We start from the raw sequence: 20,415 nt of genomic DNA on the forward strand, positions 1-20,415 counted from the left end.
GGTTTCGGGTTTATCCACCCGAACAGCGGGTCCGGGATATTCAGGCTCTGATTCCCATCTTTCAGCCGTTATCCCGGGTCTCGGTCAGATTGACGCTGCGGCTTCTGGGGCTGATGGCCTCCTGCATCCTTCTGGTGCATCACGCCAGGTGGCGGATGCGGGCTCTGCAGTGGGACCTGAAGTTTCAGTGGGCCCAGCATCAGGGCAACCTGTCCGACCACGTTCTGATCTCGGAGGGCACTGCGAGACAGCTGCAGTGGTGGCTCACGGACCGCGATTGGGTCAGCGGCAGATCCCTCTCCCTTCCCCAACCGCAGCACGTAGTTGTGACGGACGCGTCCCTCCAGGGCTGGGGAGGCCACATGGGAGAGGCGGAGATCAGAGGCCTCTGGTCTCCGGCGGAGGCCCGGCTCCACATCAACCTGTTGGAGCTCCGGGCGATTCGTCTAGCACTGAAGACATTCCTCCCCTCTGTCCGGGGGAGTGTAGTGCAGTGCAGGTGTTCACGGACAACACCACCGCCATGTGGTACTGCAACAAACAGGGCGGGGTGGGGTCGTGGACCCTTTGCCAGGAGGCTCTTCGCCTTTGGCAATGGCTGGAACGCCAGGGCGTGACCCTGGTGGCTCAACACCTGGCAGGTTCTCTAAACGCCAGGGCAGACGAGCTCATCCGTCGGTGCTTGATGGATCACGAATGGCGTCTGAACTCGGACGTGGCGCAAGGCCTCTTTCAGCGATGGGGAGAGCCTTGGTTAGATCTATTCGCCACCGAAGAGAACGCGCAATGTCATCAGTTCTGCGCGTTGGAATTTCCAAGGCGGCACTCGCTCAGAGACGCTTTTCGTCGCGAGTGGAGTTGCGGTCTGTTGTACGCCTTTCCGCCTATACCACTTCTGCCCAGAGTGCTGAAGAAGATCAAACGCGACCGGGCCCAAGTCATCCTTGTGGCTCCGGACTTGGCGAGAAGGTACTGGTATCCAGAGCTACTCAGTCTGTCAGTCGATCCCCCGGTTCGTCTGCCTCTTCAGGAGGACCTTCTGTCGCAGCAGCAGGGGACGGTCCTCCACCCGAACCTGTCCAGTCTCCACCTCCATGCTTGGTGATTGAGCGGCGACAGTTGAGGCCATTTGACTTGCCTCCTGAAGTCTGTAACGTCATTCTGGCAGGCAGGCGTCCCTCCACTAAGTCGGTATACGCCTGCAGGTGGAACAGATTTGTGGCATGGTGCACAGCAAAGGCTGTGGATCCTCTCAATGCCCCTCTTTCTGAGGTTCTTCTCTTCCTTCTTTCCCTTGCCCAGCAGGGCTCTGCTCTGGGTACTATCAAGGGCTACCTTTCTGCCCTTACAGCCTTTCTAAGGTTGCCTGATCAACCTTCTTTGTTCAAGTCCCCTATTGTAAATAGATTTCTTAAGGGCATCACACACACGTTTCCTCCTGTTCCGTTTGTGATGCCTCAGTGGGACTTGAACCTGGTTCTTACGTTTCTGATGTGCGCTCCCTTTGAGCCACTTCACAACTGTCCTCTTCGCCTTCTGACTTTGAAGACTGCTTTCCTGGTTGCCATCACCTCTGCCAGGAGAGTGGGTGAGCTCCAGGCCCTTTCTTGTACTCCACCTTTCCTTTCTGTCCATCCGGACAAAGTGGTGCTGCGTATTAAGCCTTCTTTCCTGCCCAAGGTTGTCACGGCCTTCCACATCGGGCAGTCTATCACCTTGCCAACCTTCTTTCCGCCACAGCATCTCTCTAAAGAGGAAGAGCGGCTCCACCGTCTGGACCCAAAACGTGCGCTCTCCTTTTACTTGGATCGCACACGCCAGTTCCGGGTGGATGACCAACTCTTTGTTGGTTACGTGGGTGCTAAGAAGGGGAAAGCGGTGCACAAGAGGACCATCTCCAGGTGGATCATCTTGTGTATCCAGGCATGCTACTCCTTGGCTAGAAAGGAGCCCCCTGTTGGATTGTGGGCCCATTCTACCCGAGCCATGGCGACTACCACTGCCCTGGGCAGGGGAGTGCCCTTACAAGACATCTGCCAGGCAGCTACGTGGGCATCACTGCACACGTTTGCAAGACACTACTGCCTGGACAGCCAAGTCCGGAGGGATGGCTTCTTTGGCCGTTCCGTCCTCCAGGACTTTCTGGTGTGATTATTGGTTCGCAGACCCACCACCGGGGTTGGTATTGCTGGGGTATCTATTCTAAGGTAAGGAATCTAATACTAACGTGTCTCTTTCAAATGCACAAGTTACTACTTGTGTAACGATATATCTGTAAGAGACATTAGTTAGTATTAGATTCCTTATCGACCCACCCGTCCTCCCCGTTCTGCGAACCGATATCTAGGGTTAGGGTTATCCCCTTTCAGGGCCCTAGTTTCAATGGCACCAGTGTTGGTTTTTAACATGGCTCTGTGTTTCTGGCGCGGAAAAGCTGTGTCTAAGAACTGACGTCAGCTCGTGGAGGCGGCGTCTAAGTACTCCGACGACGTCATCACGGCGCCCACGATACCGACGACGGACGCGGACCCGCAGACGACGCCTACCGACGCACAAGGGTACTGCTACGCAAATGTTTCCGGATCCAGTCTGACGCCTGGGGATATTCTAAGGTAAGGAATCTAATACTAACTAATGTCTCTTACAGATATATCGTTACACAAGTAGTAACTTGTGCATTCAGTCGGACCACTTTCACATAGTTACACTCCAACAGGAGCTCCCACTCTTTCAGCAAGGCAACTTTCTGTCCTCTCTGGACGTAAAGGATGCCTACTTCATTATTCCATTCACCCTGCTCACCGGAAATACCTCAGGTTTGTGATAGACCGCCAACATTATCAATTCAAAGTTCTCCCATTTGGAGTAACTACTGCACCCAGGGTTTTTACAAAATGCCTGGCAGTAGTCGCGGCTCATCTAAGAAGACAGTACATTCACTTCTTCCCTTACTTAGATGACTGGCTAATAAAAGCCAGCTCACAGCAAGACTTCCAACGCCTCATTAAAAAAAACAGTCCAACTGCTTCATGACTTTGGGTACACTTGAAACCTTACCAAGTCTCATCTCCAACCATCCAACACACAAGTGTATCTAAGAGCTACAATAGATAGACAATGAGCTTTAGCCTGTCCCAACCCAGTCAGAATCCGCAACATGCAGACTCTAATCCCTCAGTTTCAGCCTCAACACTCGTTACCAGCTCGAGTGTTCATGCAATTGCTAGGAATAATGGCGTCTTGCATTTTAATCATTCCTTACGCAAGACTCCAAATGCATCCCCTACAGGAATGCTTAGCACGTCAGTGGAACCAGGCTCAAGGTCAGTTATCAGATCTAGTGTTGGTGAACGGCCGCACCCATCGCTCTCTGCAGTGGTGGAACATACAAAACCTTTCCAAGGGACGGCCATTGGTCGACCTGGTTCCACATATAGTGCTAACAGCAGACGCATAGCTCACTGGTTGGGGGGGGCTCATTACCACAAACATACCACTCGGGGTATGTTGACTCTGCAACAAAAACAACTCTACATAAACCATCTAGAACTGCTAGCAAATTTTCTAGCAGTGAAAGCATTTCAACTTCCTCTAGTAGGCAAAGCTGTCCTAATTCACACAAACATGACAGCAGTGTACTACATACAAAAACAGGGGGGGACACACACTCTCTCAAGCTCTCACAGCTAGCCAGGAAGCAACTGTAGGTGGGCCATACCTCACAAAATATATCTCCTTGCAGGTCTCCTTCCAGGAGTAAACAACCAGATTGCATATCTGCTCAATCGTCAACGACAACAGATCCACGAAGGATATCTCCCCCCTCAGGTTCTCCTCCCATTATTCCAAATGTGGGGCTTCCCAGAGATAGATCACCTAAACGCAAAATGCCCAAACTTCGCATCCAGGTATTCGCACCCATTGTCTAAAGACAATGCACTATGGATGAACTGGTCAGGGATATTTGCTTACTCTTTTCCGCCTCCCACTCATTCCATGAGTGGTTCGGAAGCTCAGACAACAGTCCCTGACACTAGACCTAGTTGCTCCTACATGGGCCTGTCAACCCTGGTTCACAACACTGTTCGAGTTATCCGTAGTTCCTCACCAAAAACTACACCTTACTCCCAATCTTCTCACTCAGAACCATGGAGGGATAAGACATCCAGATCCCAGTCATCTCAACCTTGCAATCTCACACCTGAGAGTTTGGCTATTTAATCTTCCGCCAGACTGCATGAATATCATCAAAGAGGTTAGGCGCCCACCACAAGAGCATGCTATGCAGCAAAGTGGAAGCGGTTTGTGATTTACTGTAACAACAATCAAATCAATCCACTCGACGCTTCAATACAAATCATCATTTGCTACCTATTACATCTACAGTGCTCCAATTTAGCGTACATTTTGCTGCAATAGCTGCATACCTGCAAAACAGACAACGTTTGTCCCTTTTTAAAGTGCCTGCTATTAAAGCATTTATGGAAGGCCATAAAAGTTATTCCCCCCAGACTTCCACGTGCTCCAGTGTGGAATCTCAACTTCGTTCTTACAAGACTCATGGGTCCACCTTTTGAGCCATTTCACAAATGTGAACTACAATTTCTCACTTGGAAGGTAGCCTTACTCATAACCATCACATCTCTGAGAAGAGTGGGTGAGCTTCAGTCACTAACCATAGAAGAACCATTTTTACAAATACACCAAAACAAAGTGGTTCTTAAGACTAACCCCAAATTTTTACCTAAAGTCATTTCTGCCTTTCACATCAACCAATCTGTTGAGTTACCCGTCTTCTTCCCTCAACCAGATTCTGTGGCAGAATGTGCTCTTCACAACTTAGATGTCAAAAGAGCTTTACTATACTACATTGAAAGGACAAAACCTTTCAGGATGACCAAGCACCTTTTTATTGCTTTTGCTCCACCACATGTAGGCAATCCAATATCAAAATCAGGTATTGCAAGATGAATAGTTTAGTGCATTCAAATATGCTATACGAAAGCAAAACGCACATTAACAATTAACCCTAGAGCGCACTCTACACACAAACTGGGGGTTCTATGGAATTCCTAGGAAATATACCCATATATGATATCTGCAAAGCTCCAACATGGTCTACACCACACACATTCACAAAACACTGTTTTTTAGATGTGTTAGCGAGACAGCAAGCTAGTGTGGGCCAGACAGTTTTACGTACACTCTTTCAGACCACTGCAACAGCTACAGGTTAGTCACCACTATGGGATCAACTGCTGTATAGTCTATGCACAGCATATGATCTACAGCTCATATGCATTGAACAGAAAATGCTACTTACACATTATGCATCTGTTCTTGGCATATAGAGCTGTAGAGTCATATGCGCCCACCCGCCTCCCAGGTACCTTTACCTGTTGCAGTAACATCTTACTTAGATACAATATACATGGACATCTCTTTTACTACTCTTACTAACTCCATCATTACCCTCTGCGGCAAAACAATCTACAGATGGAGTCGATGCCTATGTGCACTATCACCGAAAGGAGGAGTCACCTAACTTGTGACTGGAAAGACTTCTTCGAACAAAAACAAAGTGCAAACATCCAGACCCAACACTAGATAGCGATCTATGATCAGCATATGACTCTACAGCTCTATATGCCAAGAATAGATGCGCACTAGGTAATTAGCATTTTCCTTCTTTTTTATCTTGAGATTGAATAAAGATGGTAAAATTGTGTACAGGGTGGCTCTACAGGGATATCTTCCTATAGTTTCTAAGTGGTCTCTTGCTATGCTTCTTTTGACTTGCCTTTATGTATGACCATATCGATTGACAACTATTCTCTCATTCTTCCTAGACGGTGAGATGGCAGCTGAAACGCCTCCACGAGCTCAGTCTATGCCTTCAGAGCTCACTGGGCTTTCAGAGAACATAAAACTCACCACCCTGGGGACATGCTTATTGACAGATGAGGTAAGAAGCTAGTGATCTATTCAGATGATACACTTTTCAAACAGATATGTACTTAAAATGTTTATTTTAGAATGTAAGGCACTCCTTTTATGTCTGCTAAAGCAGTGAACCTGGCTATCCTGGAATCTATAATATCTGAAATAGATACTTTTTTTCAAGTAATTGGAAGTAAGCCAGAAATCATCCATTGCTCAAACAATTTCAATGCTCTTCGTAACCATTCCGATGGAGATCTGAAACATGCACACTGACATCTGTTGCTTTCTTTTCGCGCTAATAGACCTGGATCCAGAGCCACCCCTACTCTTCATGACACTCTGTTTTTAGAAGCATTTTCCCAAAATATTTCCCCAGTTTGCAAGGGTAATGTTCCCTCCAAAGTCTTTAGGGTTTGGGCATTGTGGGGAATGTCACAAACAGTGGTCTGTGACTGATTCCCACTTTGTTTACCTGTGGTGCTTGGTGCCGGACAATGACTCCGTGACCTTCAGCCACTGCGCCTTGAGGCATCTTAAGATCAATCAGGGAGCGCAAGGGGAAGCTCTTTGTTGCAAAGCATCAGAAGGCCCTTTATTGGTCAATGTCACCATGAAGATCCTAATTCCGCTCCCTACCCAGTTGTCATCGAGTTCCAAGTCTTCAGTTAAGTCCAGGAAGAAACTAAAGAAGACCAAGCGGAAGCCAGTCCCAGTCCCTCCAGTCTCAATCTCCTGAGAAGACACTAGGGAATCAATGTACCTTGCGGACCCACTTCTGAAGTCGTTCTGTGGAGTCAGTTCCTAATCATACCCAACGCCAACCTGAATTTCCTGGGCCCATGGCTACTCCTCAACATATCCAGGAGTTTTAGAATGTGATACTACGTATTTTCAGTGCAATACTAGCTTGCCTTCGGGCCTCAAGAAGCCAAGAGGCTTCCCATTTGGACCTTTGTCAATGGGACCTCCCTCAGCACTGATTGGGTTCTCGGGATCTGTTTCAGGGTCCGTACCCACTTAGGTAATAAACCCCGTCCCACGATGGTTCATGACCAACTGATGCCGGATGATGACCACCTATCCATAGTGCTGTCAGACTCTGAGACTGCGCCTTGCTGCCCGCGACCAAGGACGTACGTAACGCTGCTTAATCCTCCACACAGGGCAATCCTTGGGCACTCACGTTACCTGTGCTTCAAGGGTAACTTATGCACAATCTTTTTGAAGCAAATTTGGATAATGGCGTGTGTGATACTGTAGATGGATTTGCTCAAGACTACTGTGAGGACCATTGGTATGAGGATCTTCATGATGCCAGTGGACTGAACACTTCTCCAGACCCTGGCTTGGTCTCACCTCTTGGGCCTGTCACTGAGGAGAGTGTGTTATGTGCCATGATAATGTGGAGAGCTGCGGAAGTTTGGATGTAGAGCTTTCCACTCAGGAAGTAAACACAAACCAATGCATTAACTTAGGGGCTTCAACTGTGTCAGACTAGCTTTGAGATCTTACTTCCCTTTAATGAGGCCCTCACAGACACTCTCTTGGGAACCCAGGCTAAGCTTTGTTCAGGGTCCCAAACAACCAGCAGATTGCTTGTTGTCATTGTCCTGCATTTGGAGATCCTGCCTTTCTGAACCAGCATCCTTCACCTGAGAACTTGGCAGTGCAGGCTTCAGCTAGTAAGGTGAACCCAAACGCGTTCCCCATTACTCTTCTTGATCACAAATCCAAATGTATTGAGACCTTTGGCAAGCGAGTTTTGTCGTCTAAGGCTCTTGCATTGCAGGCTGAGAATGCTAGTTTGTGATACTATATGCACACTCTGGGCTTACCCAGGTTTTGTTAACCCGGAGGAGGCTCGTGCCACCCTTTTGCAGCCCATCCAGGACTGTAAAGTTCACGATCCATTGTGGGCTTCGTACCCCACACAGACACCAGTGTGGCCATCTATAGGCATGTTTGGATGCAGTCCACCGCGTCAGGAGATGCTCAAGATAGGCTGATGGTCATGTTATTTGACGGCTCCCGTGTGTTTTCCCAAAATATTTCCCCAGTTTGCAAGGGTAATGTTCCCTCCAAAGTCTTTAGGGTTTGGGCATTGTGGGGAATGTCACAAACAGTGGTCTGTGACTGATCCCCACTTTGTTTACCTGTGGTGCTTGGTGCCGGACAATGACTCCAGGCACCGTGTGTTTGGAGATAATGTAGATTCAGCTCTGGAGCGCTTTAAAGAAAGCAGATCCACAGTGCATTTCCTGGGTCTTACTGCCCCACTATGCCAACCACACTCAACGTTTCGCCCCCTCCTTGGCTGTTGTAGGGGGTTTCCATCTCACCAACAGCTGCAACCTGCTTAGTAATCCCTTCAGCATTTTCATGGCAACAGTTACTAGAGATCTCTTGGACATCATGGGCAGGATACAGCCCAGCCAACCAAGGTTCTAGCTGCCGCAGCCCCTAAACCTCTGTAGCTTGTCCTTAGTATAAGAAACTGGCTCTATATATACTGCACCAAAATGAGGTATAGTGTGTATAGAGTCCAAGTGTCCCCAGAGGTAGGCAGAGGTTAAAGTTAGATAGAACCTTACTTTGTAATAGTGGTAGCTTGGTCGAGCAGTAAGGCAGTATCAGAGGACAGTGTAAAGCATTTAATGGACACACTCAGTCAGCAAATGAATTCACACACTCAAGAACTGAACTCTCGGCCAATTGTTTTTGTATGAAAATATATTTGGCCAGATGTAGGTCGCCCAATACCGATCGATAACGGCCGAAATTACCGAATTTCGGCCGTTACCGACCGGTATTGGGCTTTTTAGATGTAGGTGGCATTTTTTTAGGATTCGGTATTTTACCGAATCGATAATTTAAGGATTCGGTATAATACCGAATTCTTAACATACCGATTCGGTAAATTACGGAATCCAAGATGTAGGGAGCACTCAAGTTGGTGCATTCCTCAGTTAAGGATTTGTTATTTACCAACAACTACAAGTTGGTGGTAAATAATAAAAACCTTTGAAAAAGCATTTTTTTTTCTTTTCCAACAGTGCAATTTGGCAGACATACATGCCCTTAGGGCATGTATGTCTGACACGTGTGCACCCATACACAATTGAGGGGAGCAACAGGGTGTCAAAGTGACACCCTGCCACCCTTCAATGTTTTCCCCCTTTTACCGAATCGGTATTTACTGATTCGGTAATTGCCATTCCTTCCTATGGGCCTCCAGGCCCATAGGAATGAATGGCAATTACCGAATCGGTAAATACCGATTCGGTAATTACCGAAACTTACCGATTCTGTAATTTTTAACGAAAAATTACCTACATCCCATTTACCTATTCTTAAATACCGAATCGGTATGATTCGGTATTTAAGAATAGGTAAATTGAGATTACCTACATCTGGCCCATTGTTGTTTATTTCTAGAACAAAGCAAGCCTGGTACAGGTAAGCATTAAGCACTTTTCAGTAATAAGTTACTGGATATAGAACAGTTTGAAAATGCAATAGAAATTGTACTTTGTTTGATTTACAGGGGAGCAGTAGTATGCAACACTTAGCAAATACAGTACATTGGCATGAATAGGCTTTTTCAATAAATTGATGGTAAGTTACTTATACGTTACTTTTTCTAACTCAATGCTGGATGCCTAGATTAAGCACTGGGACATTTCCTGCAAACGGGTGAGAAAACACGTTTTGGTTATTTGTACGATTTATAAAGAATATCTTTAGTTTTCAAAACTCCACACTCAATATTATCCTATGGAGGAAAAACAGGTGATCGGTTTGCAGGTCACTAAATGACTATGGAAGTTAAGGTTCTGAGATTAGACTCCGGGGTCTCCCAGGGTCAGTGATGCACTGGAATTGCACCCTCAGCGGCACTAGGGCGGCCGGGTGCAGAGTGTTGAGGAACAATGTTACCCTATGAAGGAAAGGGGGTCTCCGGTTGGTGACTGCTGGCAAGCAGGCCTCAGGCTGTGGGAGCAAAGCACCTAAGGTTTAGTTCAGGGCAAGTTGGGAACCAAAGTAGCACCAAAGGTGCGCCCTCAGTGGCACTAGGGCGGCCGGGTGCAGGTTGCTGTTTTGAGGTCGGCTGCCCTCTTGTTTCCAATGGAGACCTTCCGGGAAAAAGAAACACTGCAGGCTCGGGGACAAGTATCTTCCAGGTGCGACCACCACTTCGAGGGGTAAGTTGAGATGTTGAGGGTTGGTTAGGCACCATTGGTTTGGGCACACAAAGCTGTGGGGTGTCGGGTGCAGTGGTGCCTTGGGACGTCGGATTTTCTTATCAGCTCTGGTCGCGGTAGGGGGGGGTCCTCTGGATTGAGGCTGCCGGCGTCGTCTGGAGGCTTGAAGGAGGTCAGGGGTCGCTGGACCTCGCGTCAGGATCGCCAGGGTGACCTCCTTGTGGTATTTTTCCACTCCAGCTCGGGACGAGTGCGGCGAGCGTAGAGTGGGCTGGATTCACGGTTTCTGGCTGGCACCAGAAGCTGCAGTTTGAACAAGTCTGGTGTTCATGGAAGACTCAGTCTTTGAAGTGAAGGCAGGCAGGTCCTCTGGGGTTTTTGAGGTTGCTGGCTGTAGGACACACCAGGATTTCGCAGGAGCAGGTTCGAGGGGAGACAGGCCTGTAGGGCTGGGGCCAAGTCAGTGGGCGTCATCCTCTTGTTAGCTCTGCACGGCTTTTCATCCTTCTTCTTATCTTCTTTTCTTGTGGTTTCTGGATCTGAGAAGGGTTGGTTCAGGGTGCCCCTAAAGACTACATTTAGGGGTGTTACAGGTAGGTAAAGGGCAGGGACCAAAGGGTCACTTCCCTGTGGTGGGTACACCCCCTATTCTGCCACTCTCCAGTGGGAGGGGGGCAGGAGCCTGTTTCTGGTTGGCTGGGTCCCCCCATCCTCAAGATGGCGGGGACTCAAGGTTGTGCTTCACCTTGCCTCCCCCACCTTAGGGGTGGAGTTGGCAGAGGTGGGCACACCTCTCTTCCTCACTTGTTTTTCCAGCCGGTTCTCCCGCCCAAAGTGGGTGGTAGAACCAGTGGGGACCAGTTTCTGAAGGCAGCAAATTGTCTGGAGAGGTTCACAAAGGCGGCATGCCTTTGAAGCTTCTCCTTCGTGAACCCTGCCCATCCTGGGGGAGGAGGCTTGGCACGTCGTCCCGGATGTGCATTGTTTTCAGGCCCCCCAAGAGCAGCAAGCTCTCAACCCAGGGGTCCAGAAACATGTCTGGGGGTGGCAGCCTAAGCAGCCACTCAGTCGGGTCACTACGAGTTGGTTGAGTTTCAGGGGGCATCTCTAAGATGCCTTCTGTTGTACATTTTACATTAAATCCCACACTGGCATCAGTGTGGGTTTAATGTGCTGAGAAGTTTGATACCAGACTTCCCAGTCTTCACTGTAGCTATTATGGTGCTGTGGAGTTCGTAATGACAAACCTTCAGCACCATATACTCCTAATGGCAGCACTGCACTTACAGTGCCCAGGAATGGACTTGGGCACTGTAGGGATACAGGGCTCATGCATCTGTACCCTCACCACTGGCATAGGGCACCCAGCTAGAGGGGTGACTGATGTATGCCAGGGCATTAGTTTGTGGGCATGGCATGCAGGGATGTGTGCCATGTCAACTCTTCGCTTTGTTCTGCACCAAGACATGCAGCCTGCAAAGGCACTGTGTGAGTGTGAGGGTACAGGGCCTCTAAGGGTGGCTGCAGCCCTTAGAGACCTTCTCTGGTCCCGGTACCCTGGGTACCTGTGGTACCATTTACCAGGGGCTGACATGTGGCCAGAGATGCCAATTGGGTTAGTTTGGAAGAAAGAACACAGGCCATGGGAACCTAATTGGCAGGGACCCAGGGCACACCAAGAAAAAGTGCATGAGTAGTCTGGCAAAAAGTGGAGGGGGTACTGCAACAGAAACCCACTTTCCTACACTTAGTGATATCCTAGTCAGAATGCTCCACTTTCTGCCAGAGCGGCAGACCATTAATATGAACAAGTGGGGTTATGCATTACCAATTCCCAAAACCCTGTCGACCTTCTCACTGAACAGAACAGTTGACAGAAGGCCATTTGTCCTTTTTACGGCACAAAGTGCAGACTCCTTTGGCCAAAGGAGCCTTTCAGAGGGTTCCCACCAACACTAGAAGTTGGTTGTTGTTACTATGCCTACTAATTCCTGGTGCTGAAAATGGATGGAGGCCTCCACACTATTTTAGACCTTTACCCTCCTAATGCATTCCTCCAGGAGTTAAAATTCAAGATGCTTATCTTGGCCCAGGTCTTGTCTGCCCTTGACACTGGAGACTGGATGGTAGTGCTGGACCTGCACAATGCTCACAGGCCCTTCCTACAGGCCGACAGTCGTTAACTGCGGTTCATGGTGAGCCAGAAATGCTGTACTCCCCTTTCGCTTCACCTGCACCCATATGGTGTTCATAAAAGTAATGACGGTGGTTGCAGCTCACTTTTGGATGTCAGAGGTTCTTTCTTCCTCTAGCACGAAGACTGACTGCTGAAGACAGGCTCGCCCCAAGCAGTCATCACCCACCTCATAACTTTGTTTTGATTCAATATGAATGTGCTGAAGTCACACCAGACTGGGGAGTCCATGGTCATTTGGGCTATGATCCTTGTGTTTCGACCTCAGACCTGGATGAGGATGCCTCTGAGGCTTCTGGGACTGGTGGCCTCATGCATCCTCATGGTCAACCACCCAGATGGCATATGCAAGCTCTACAGTGGGGTTTGAAGTCTCAGTGGGAGCCGCACCAGGGTAATCTCTCCGATTGAGTCCAGATTTCGCTAGATACTATTTTGGCAGTCAGGTGTCCCTCCACCAAGTGAGTACACAGCTGCTCTTGGAGAAGTGTGTGGCCTGGTGCGCTACCAAACATGTTGACCCACTCTGCCCTAAATTGTCAGAGGTTTTGCTGTTTAGGTTGCCCATAGCCCAGCAAATGTTTCTACGAGTTCTACTTTCCAAAGGAGCTAGTGAGGGAGTCCAGATTCAGAAATATGACAGGGTTGCTATTTTCTTAAGCTGAAGAAGATTGTGGATCTTCGGCCCATCTTAGACCTAAAACCTCTGAATGTCTTTCTTTGGAAGGACACATTGAAAATGCTCACTCTGGCCTAGATCCTGCCTACCCTGGACCCCAGCAACTAAACATATGCCTTGCACCTGCATTATATGTATTTTCTTATACCCATCCTTCAGTCCCACATAAATTACATGTGGTTTAATTCAAGCCCAGAGCATTTTCAGTTTGCCGTGCTGCATTTGGTTACACCGGGAAACATCCTTTACCACTCATCAATTACAATGCGGTATGTTACATCGCAGTTTTGACTACGCAACTCGTTATATTGACTTGCACTGGAGGGCGATCTAGACTAAGGAATAGTGTAAATTACTATTCCAACACCTTCCCTACTGTACGTAGACTGGAGTTGGACTATTAATTCACACTGTCCCTAAGTCCAGCACAAGTCAATGTAACGACTTGCGTTGTCAGGACCGCGATGTAACATATCGCGTTGTAATAGAATACGTTGTATCGTCATACATCTGTTACACCAGTGCTCTGCGATAATTCACAGAAGTTATGGCGGTTGTCCCTGCCTATCTTCGGAGGTTAGGGATACCAGTTTTCCGTATCCCCGATAACTGATTGTTGAAGCGGGGCTCACCACAGTCTGTTATAGACCACCTCCAGATGACAGCGAACCTCCTGACATGCTGAATCAAAATGCTGAAGGCTCTGAGGCTTCTTGCCCTTTTAGGCTCCTGCATCTTTCTTGTTTAGTATGCCTCAAAGAATATGCAGACTCTGCAATGGTATCTAAAGTTACATTGGGCCCACCACTAAGGAAACCTGTGAGATATAATTCCAATTTTGAAGTAGACTGTGCACGATCTGCAGTGATGTCTGCTAGACCACAATTGGATAAGTGGCTGGCCCCTCTCCCTTCCTCTTCCAGAGTTGATGGTGGTGACAGATGCATCCCTGCTAGTTTGGGGAGGTCATCTGGGAGAGGTGAAGATCAGAGGATTCTGGTCTCCGATGGAAGTCTGACTCAATAACAGCTTGCAGGAGCCATTCACTTGGCCACAACGGCCTTCCAGCCATCCATCAAAGGGAGGTTGGTGCAGGTTCTCAGGGACATCACCACCTTGTTGTTGTAACAAATAGGGCAGAGCAGGGTGCTGGACTCTGTACCTTTGGAAATGGTTGGAGCATAAAGGCATTTTACTGATTGCAAACCACCTGGCAGGGTCCTTGAATGCCAGAGTACAACAGCTCAGCAGATGGAATCTGATATACAATAAGAGGCAACTACATCCAAGGTGGTGCAGGGCATTTATCGGCAGTGAAGAAAACACTAGCTAGATATTTTAGCCACCGTCAACAATGCACAGTTGCCAATGCTTTTCACATTGGAGTTTTCTGTGAGATTATTCACTAGAAGAGGTATTCCGCTTGGACTGGAACGCTGGACTCATGTACACCATCATGCCTCTGTCACTTCTGCACCATGTTCTGGAAAGCTTAGGAACGACCGGGCATTCCAGTGGCTTGAGATTAGGCCTTAAGAAAGTGGTGCCTGGTGATTCATGGCATGAACAGCCTGATACTTCAGAAGGACCACCTGTCTCACCAACAGGGCAGGGTCCGCCTCCCAAATCTATGCAATCTACACCTCTATGTGTGAAGATTGAGATGTGACTGTTTGTCTGCTTTTAATCTGCTGCCAGCAGTGGTGGATGTCATCCTTGCCATCAGACACCTTTCCACTAAGTACACTCATGCTTAGCTATGAGAAAAGTTTGTTGATCGGTGTACTCGCTGCACGATTGAGCCTTTACTATCCAAGTTGTGGGATGTTATTTTGTTTTGTCTTCGACCCACCAAAGTCTTTCAGTGGACACTATTAAAGGTTATTTGTCAGCCCTTTCGTTCTTCGTACATATGCTGGACCAACTGTCCTTTTTTAAATCATCTGTTGTGATGAGGTTTATGAAAGGCTTGACACACATATTTCCTTCTAATTCACTGGTGATTCAACAGTGGGACAGGAACCTAATTTAGTCTTAACGTTTCTCATGTGCTTGCCTTTTGAGCCGATGCATAGCTGCTCTTTAAGTCTTTTGACGGAAGCCGATCTTCCACATAGCGATTACTTCTGCTCGTCACAAACGAAGAGTGAGCTTCTGGCAATGTCATTGCATCCTCCCTACACCATTTGTTTTTTCAGACACATTAGTGTTGAGAACTTTGGCGACCTTCTTGCTTAAAGTTGTAACTCCTTTCCAAATTAGGCAGTCTATTATCCCATTTGTTCCCCTTCCTCAGTAAAAAGGACCTGAAGCTATAATGATTGCACCAAGGAACACTATGTGGACCATCAGCTTTTTAGGTCTTCTCTGTGTTGAAAGTAGGGAAGGCTGTGCAGAAGAGGACCCTGTTGAGGTGGATTGTTCTCTGCATTAAGATCTGCTTAACACCAGTTTAGAAGCAGCCACTTGGAAAGTTTAAGAGCCCATTCAACCAGGGCTAAGACTGCGACCACTGCGTTGGCAGAGGGTGTACCTGTCCTGCTAGGCTGGGATGTGGGTCTCAGTGCATACATTCACTAAGTACTCCTGCCTTGATCGCCAGGTAAGGGCATGTTGACTGTTCTGGTCCTTCAAGACCTTTTCTTCAGAGTCTACTCCACAGATCCTTCACCTAATGAGGTACTGCTTTGGTATCTATTCCACGGTGAAGAATCTGTAGTTAGAAGTATCCATCAGAAGAACAATATACCTACCTTTGGTAATGCTCTACTCGAGGCATATGAGCTGCATATTACACACTGTGCATAGATGGCCACCTAGTGTTGGGTCCGGATGTTTGCAGTTTGTTTTGTTGTAGAAAAGTCTTTGGAAGTCACGGAATAGGTGACTCCTCCTTTGGATGATACTGCACATGTTCATTGGCTCCATCCCCAGATTGGTTTTTTCCGCTACCGGGCTTGGATGTGTTTCCAGCGCTCCGTGTTGGAACCGATTTCCTTCGGCGCGCAATCCTCACCAACTTACAGAAAATAAGTTTTGAACGCTTTTCCACTCGACGCTATTCTTCAACATCAAATACTTCAATTCTGGTCGTCGTCGACGGCCGTCGGGCCTAGCTAGGCCTCAACTTCAGCTCATGGAAAGGACGCCATTCAAGAGGTGTCCTCGATGTCGGTCGAAGTTTCCCCACGCCGACCTTCATGAAGTGTGTAACCTTTGCCTTTCCCCGGAGCACGAGGCCAAAGACTGTTTCGCTTGTGTCTCTTTCCACTCCAAAAAGACTATCCGGGACCGAAGAGCGAGAAGAACAATGGCTCAATCTTCGACTTCCATTCTGGACAACATCTTTGAGGAAGGCGTCAACGTCCCAGAACAACACGACGTCGACAGCGGTTCCAAAGAGGAAGAAGATTCGGAAGTGGAGGAAATCACTCCTTCGCAGCGGGTCGTAAGTAGCACCATCGACCCGACCCTTCCTCGACACACCCAAAGAAGGCCCCGGTCACACCCTCGCCCTCGTGCTCGGGTGCACACTGACACTCTGCTACTACTGCCCCACCTTCGGACCCGGCTAAGAAGCCAATTAAGCCTTCAGGCGACTTGGGCTCGAGTCAGCCTTCATTCGGTGCTGGCGCACATTTACCAGCACCGAAAAAGACAACGACACTGGCTACGCCGATGTCCAAACCATCGCCGCCGAAACCCACCACTACTCCTTCGGCACCGAAACCCAGGTCGGAACCAAATAAACCAGCTTCGGATTTGAAAAAACCACCGGAACCAAAAAAAACATCGGATCCGGAAAAAACATCGGATCCGAAAAAAACATCGGATCCAAAAACATCGGATCCAAAAACAATACCGGAATCGAAAAAATCCTCGGAGCCGAAAAAGACTCTTGCTTCCCCGGTAAAGGACATTGTCAAAAAACCAAAACAAGCCGCTTCGGTGCCGAAACCTTCCTCCGGACCAAAAGATCGGACTACAGAGGATTTACCTTATCCAGACCCTGCTCAAAAGACTCTAGCTAAGGACCCAATCACTGGGCAGTTCATTTTGGCCTCAAAAAAGCGACCACTGGACACACCAGCTCCAGCTCCGCATTCAAAGAAGGACATGTCTACCTCTCCCTTAAGACTGCCTTCCCCTTCTCTTTCACCTGTACCATCACCACATCCTCCCATACCATAGCATTCCCCAGCATCCTCTATCGTACCAGACGATGACAACAGGGATAATAGCTCTGATGATATGGGGGGTAACATACCTGATCCAGCCACTCCTACAGGATCATCTAACCCATGGGATGATTATACCACTCCCGATTTCCCAAATGTCCCTCAGGATGACTTATACCCCTCAAGGCCTTCCCCACCAAAAGACACTATAGGCTTTAACGAGTTAATACACAGGGCTGCACAATAGCATGGGGTAGACATGCATACAGACCCTGTAGAGGAAGACTTCCTAATGGATACCTTTGATAATGCATCAAAGGTCCTCATCCATTTTACCAATGCTTAAGGGAGTGATTAAGCACGCTCCTGAAGTCTTCAAGGACCCAGTCAGAACTCTGGTCATTAACCCTCGTATAGAGAAAAAATATAAAGCTGCCCCCTCAGACCCAGCATATATTAAAGGTCCGGTACCACTTGACTCACTTGTAGTTTCCAACGCACGCAAGAGAGCAAACTCGCAAACATCCGGTGATGCTGCACCACCAGATAAAGAGTCGAAGTTACTTAACGCATCAGGGAAAAGAACTGCGTCTCAAGCAGCAAACATGTGGCGTATCGCCAATACACAGGCATTATTATCCAGATACGATAGGGCACATTATGACGAGTTAGTCATTAATGAGACACCTCCCTGACAGGTACAAGGATGGAGCAAACAAGCTTATCCAAGAGGGTAAAAACATTATAAACACCTCTATTCGGTGTGCCCTCGACGCAGCAGATACTGCCTCTAGGGCAGTTAACACCAGCGTTTTACTACGCAGACACGCCTGGCTACGTATATCAGGATTCAAACCTGAGGTACAAAGTGCCATTCTTAATCAACCCTTTGATGAGCAACACCTATTCGGACCCAACGTGGATGTATCTCTTGAGAAAATGAAAAAGGATACAGACACCGCCAAATCTATGGGATCCCTGCAGTCGCAGGCACCCAGACGTTCATTTTGTCACTCATCCTATAGAGGTGCCACCAGGGGATACTCCTCAGACACAGCTTCTACCTCATACAAAGCCCCTACGCAGTCCACTTACAGCAAGGGCTACCAAAGGGGTGGTTACAGGGGTAACAATAACAAAGGCAGAGGTAAAAATAACAACTCCCGCTCTGCCTCTACCCCTGCCCAATGACTCCCTTCCCCTTCCCCCATCCATTCCACTCCTGTCAGGGGAAGACTTCAACAATACCTGCCAGCCTGGGAAAACATCACATCAGACAGGTGGGTGCTCCAAATAATTCAATCAGGTTATTGTCTGGAACTAACATCTACCCCCCCAAACATACCACCCAAGCAGCGTCCAATGTCACAAAAACATTTAACATTGCTCAGACAGGAGGTAATATACTTCCTGCAGAAAAATGCAATAGAAATAGTTCCAGAGCATCAAAAAAACAAAGGAGTATACTTCCTATATTTCCTAATACCAAAAAAGGACGGATCTCTAAGATCCATCCTAGACCACAGACCTCTAAACATTTACATACAGTCGGATCATTTCCATATGGTAACACTCCAACAAGTCCTTTCACTGCTGGTACTAAACGACTTCCTTGTCACTCTAGATCTCAAGGACGCTCACTTCCATATTCCCATCCACACAGCGCACAGAACATATCTCAGATTTGTGCTAGACGGGCAGCACTACCAGTTCAAAGTGCTCCCATTCGGAATCACAACAGCGCCAAGGGTGTTTACCAAATGCCTAGCAGTAGTAGCAGCGCACTTAAGAAGACAACATATTCATGTCTTTCCGTATCTGGAAGACTGGCTCATAAAAGCCAGCTCATACAGCCAGTGTGTAAAACACACTCACGCTACTATTCAACTGCTTCACGACTTAGGATTCACAGTAAATCACACCAAGGCGCATGTACAACCCTCGCACATACAACAGTATCTCGGCGCTACAATAAACACCCAACTAACACTAGCTTATCCCTCTCCAGCCAGGATAACAAGTGTACAAACTCTTCTAACAAAATTCAAACCACAACACTCGCTACCAGCTCGAGTGTTCATGCAGCTCATAGGAATGATAATTTATCAACAACAAGGGGCCCCAAATAAGTCAGCAGGGACCTTGGGGAACATACTTTGTACATACAACAACGGTCCCAAACATACAGTCAATATGAGAAGAATAAATATAGACAGAATCAATCTATATTGCGAGTGACATGTCCAGCCGGACAGTGGTCTTTAAAATTTACTCAATATACAAGTCAACAAAACAAGAAATACCTTCCACAGTTCAACCAGTGTGGTACACAAGCCTGTGCCCAACACTAACAGAACGGGTACAGAGGGTGGTGAATATACAGAGCGAAGAAGGGCTATTAAGGCAAAAGGACGTTTCTGTCATAAGATACAGTTGTACAGAATTTTCAAACATAGCACCATTACATCACATTGTAATCACGTTTAGTATATAGGTGCTAAATTGGTCGACGGCGTTTCGGACCCCCTAGTAAATCATGGGGACCATCATCAGGACATTTCAGTGAAAGCCTTAATAACAATTAGCTCTAATTGCCTAGAGAGAAGAAGAAAGAAATACATAGTTTTAGATAGTGAGCCTACAAGCGTTAACAACAAAAAGTGACTTGTAGTGAGAAGTGATTCACTGAACTCCAAGTATGGTGGTGTTCAAAAGAAGTGCAATAACGGGGTGGCGCAGAGCAGCATGCCGGCAACCGGTGTTCAGGTGCTGGAGCACGCACGGTCAAGTATGGCAATGACTATAGGTCAGGTGGAAAAAGGTTGTTGAACAAACATGCTGGTTTCAAGAATATCAAGGACGTTAATAATCTGTTCATGATCAGATGTGGCATTGAATTGCAGCCCGGTGTGGGGGAGGCACGAAGGATAAACACTGGTTTCAATAAACAGCAACCGTAGATTTACACGCATGAAAATTAGAGAACGCGGCACTACATTGCAGTCAGGTGAATAAATCAGTCGGGCCAGCGGGGTGATAAGGCAGGCATGCAAGCTCCTAATCGTTAATTCAATTGGTGTCTTTGGACAAGGTACGTGTTATGCATAATAATGGTGAGAGCGGCATAAATTTGCGGTCAAGTGAATGAAACCGATGTCGCAAACGCGGTGGTCCGAGCGGGTCAACAATTGTCATGCATTAGAGGAGCCTATGCGCCGG

At 47.7% G+C, this 20,415-nt stretch overlaps 1 protein-coding gene across 5 annotated transcripts in view; it reads left to right on the forward strand.

Annotated features, from left to right (window-relative positions):
• The window catches only part of LOC144762305 (exportin-5-like), a 2,106,094-nt gene that overhangs the window by 1,868,775 nt on the left and 216,904 nt on the right, over positions 1-20,415 (forward strand). For all 5 annotated transcript variants that reach the window (XM_078647454.1, XM_078647456.1, XM_078647455.1 and 2 more), the window contains one exon: positions 5,850-5,965. In XM_078647454.1, the coding sequence (XP_078503580.1) occupies positions 5,850-5,965 (116 nt within the window). The remainder of the gene's footprint in view (positions 1-5,849; positions 5,966-20,415) is intronic.

The sequence above is a fragment of the Lissotriton helveticus genome, chromosome 6 (genome assembly GCF_964261635.1).
Source record: "Lissotriton helveticus chromosome 6, aLisHel1.1, whole genome shotgun sequence".
In the NCBI taxonomy this organism is placed as follows: Eukaryota; Metazoa; Chordata; class Amphibia; order Caudata; family Salamandridae; genus Lissotriton; species Lissotriton helveticus.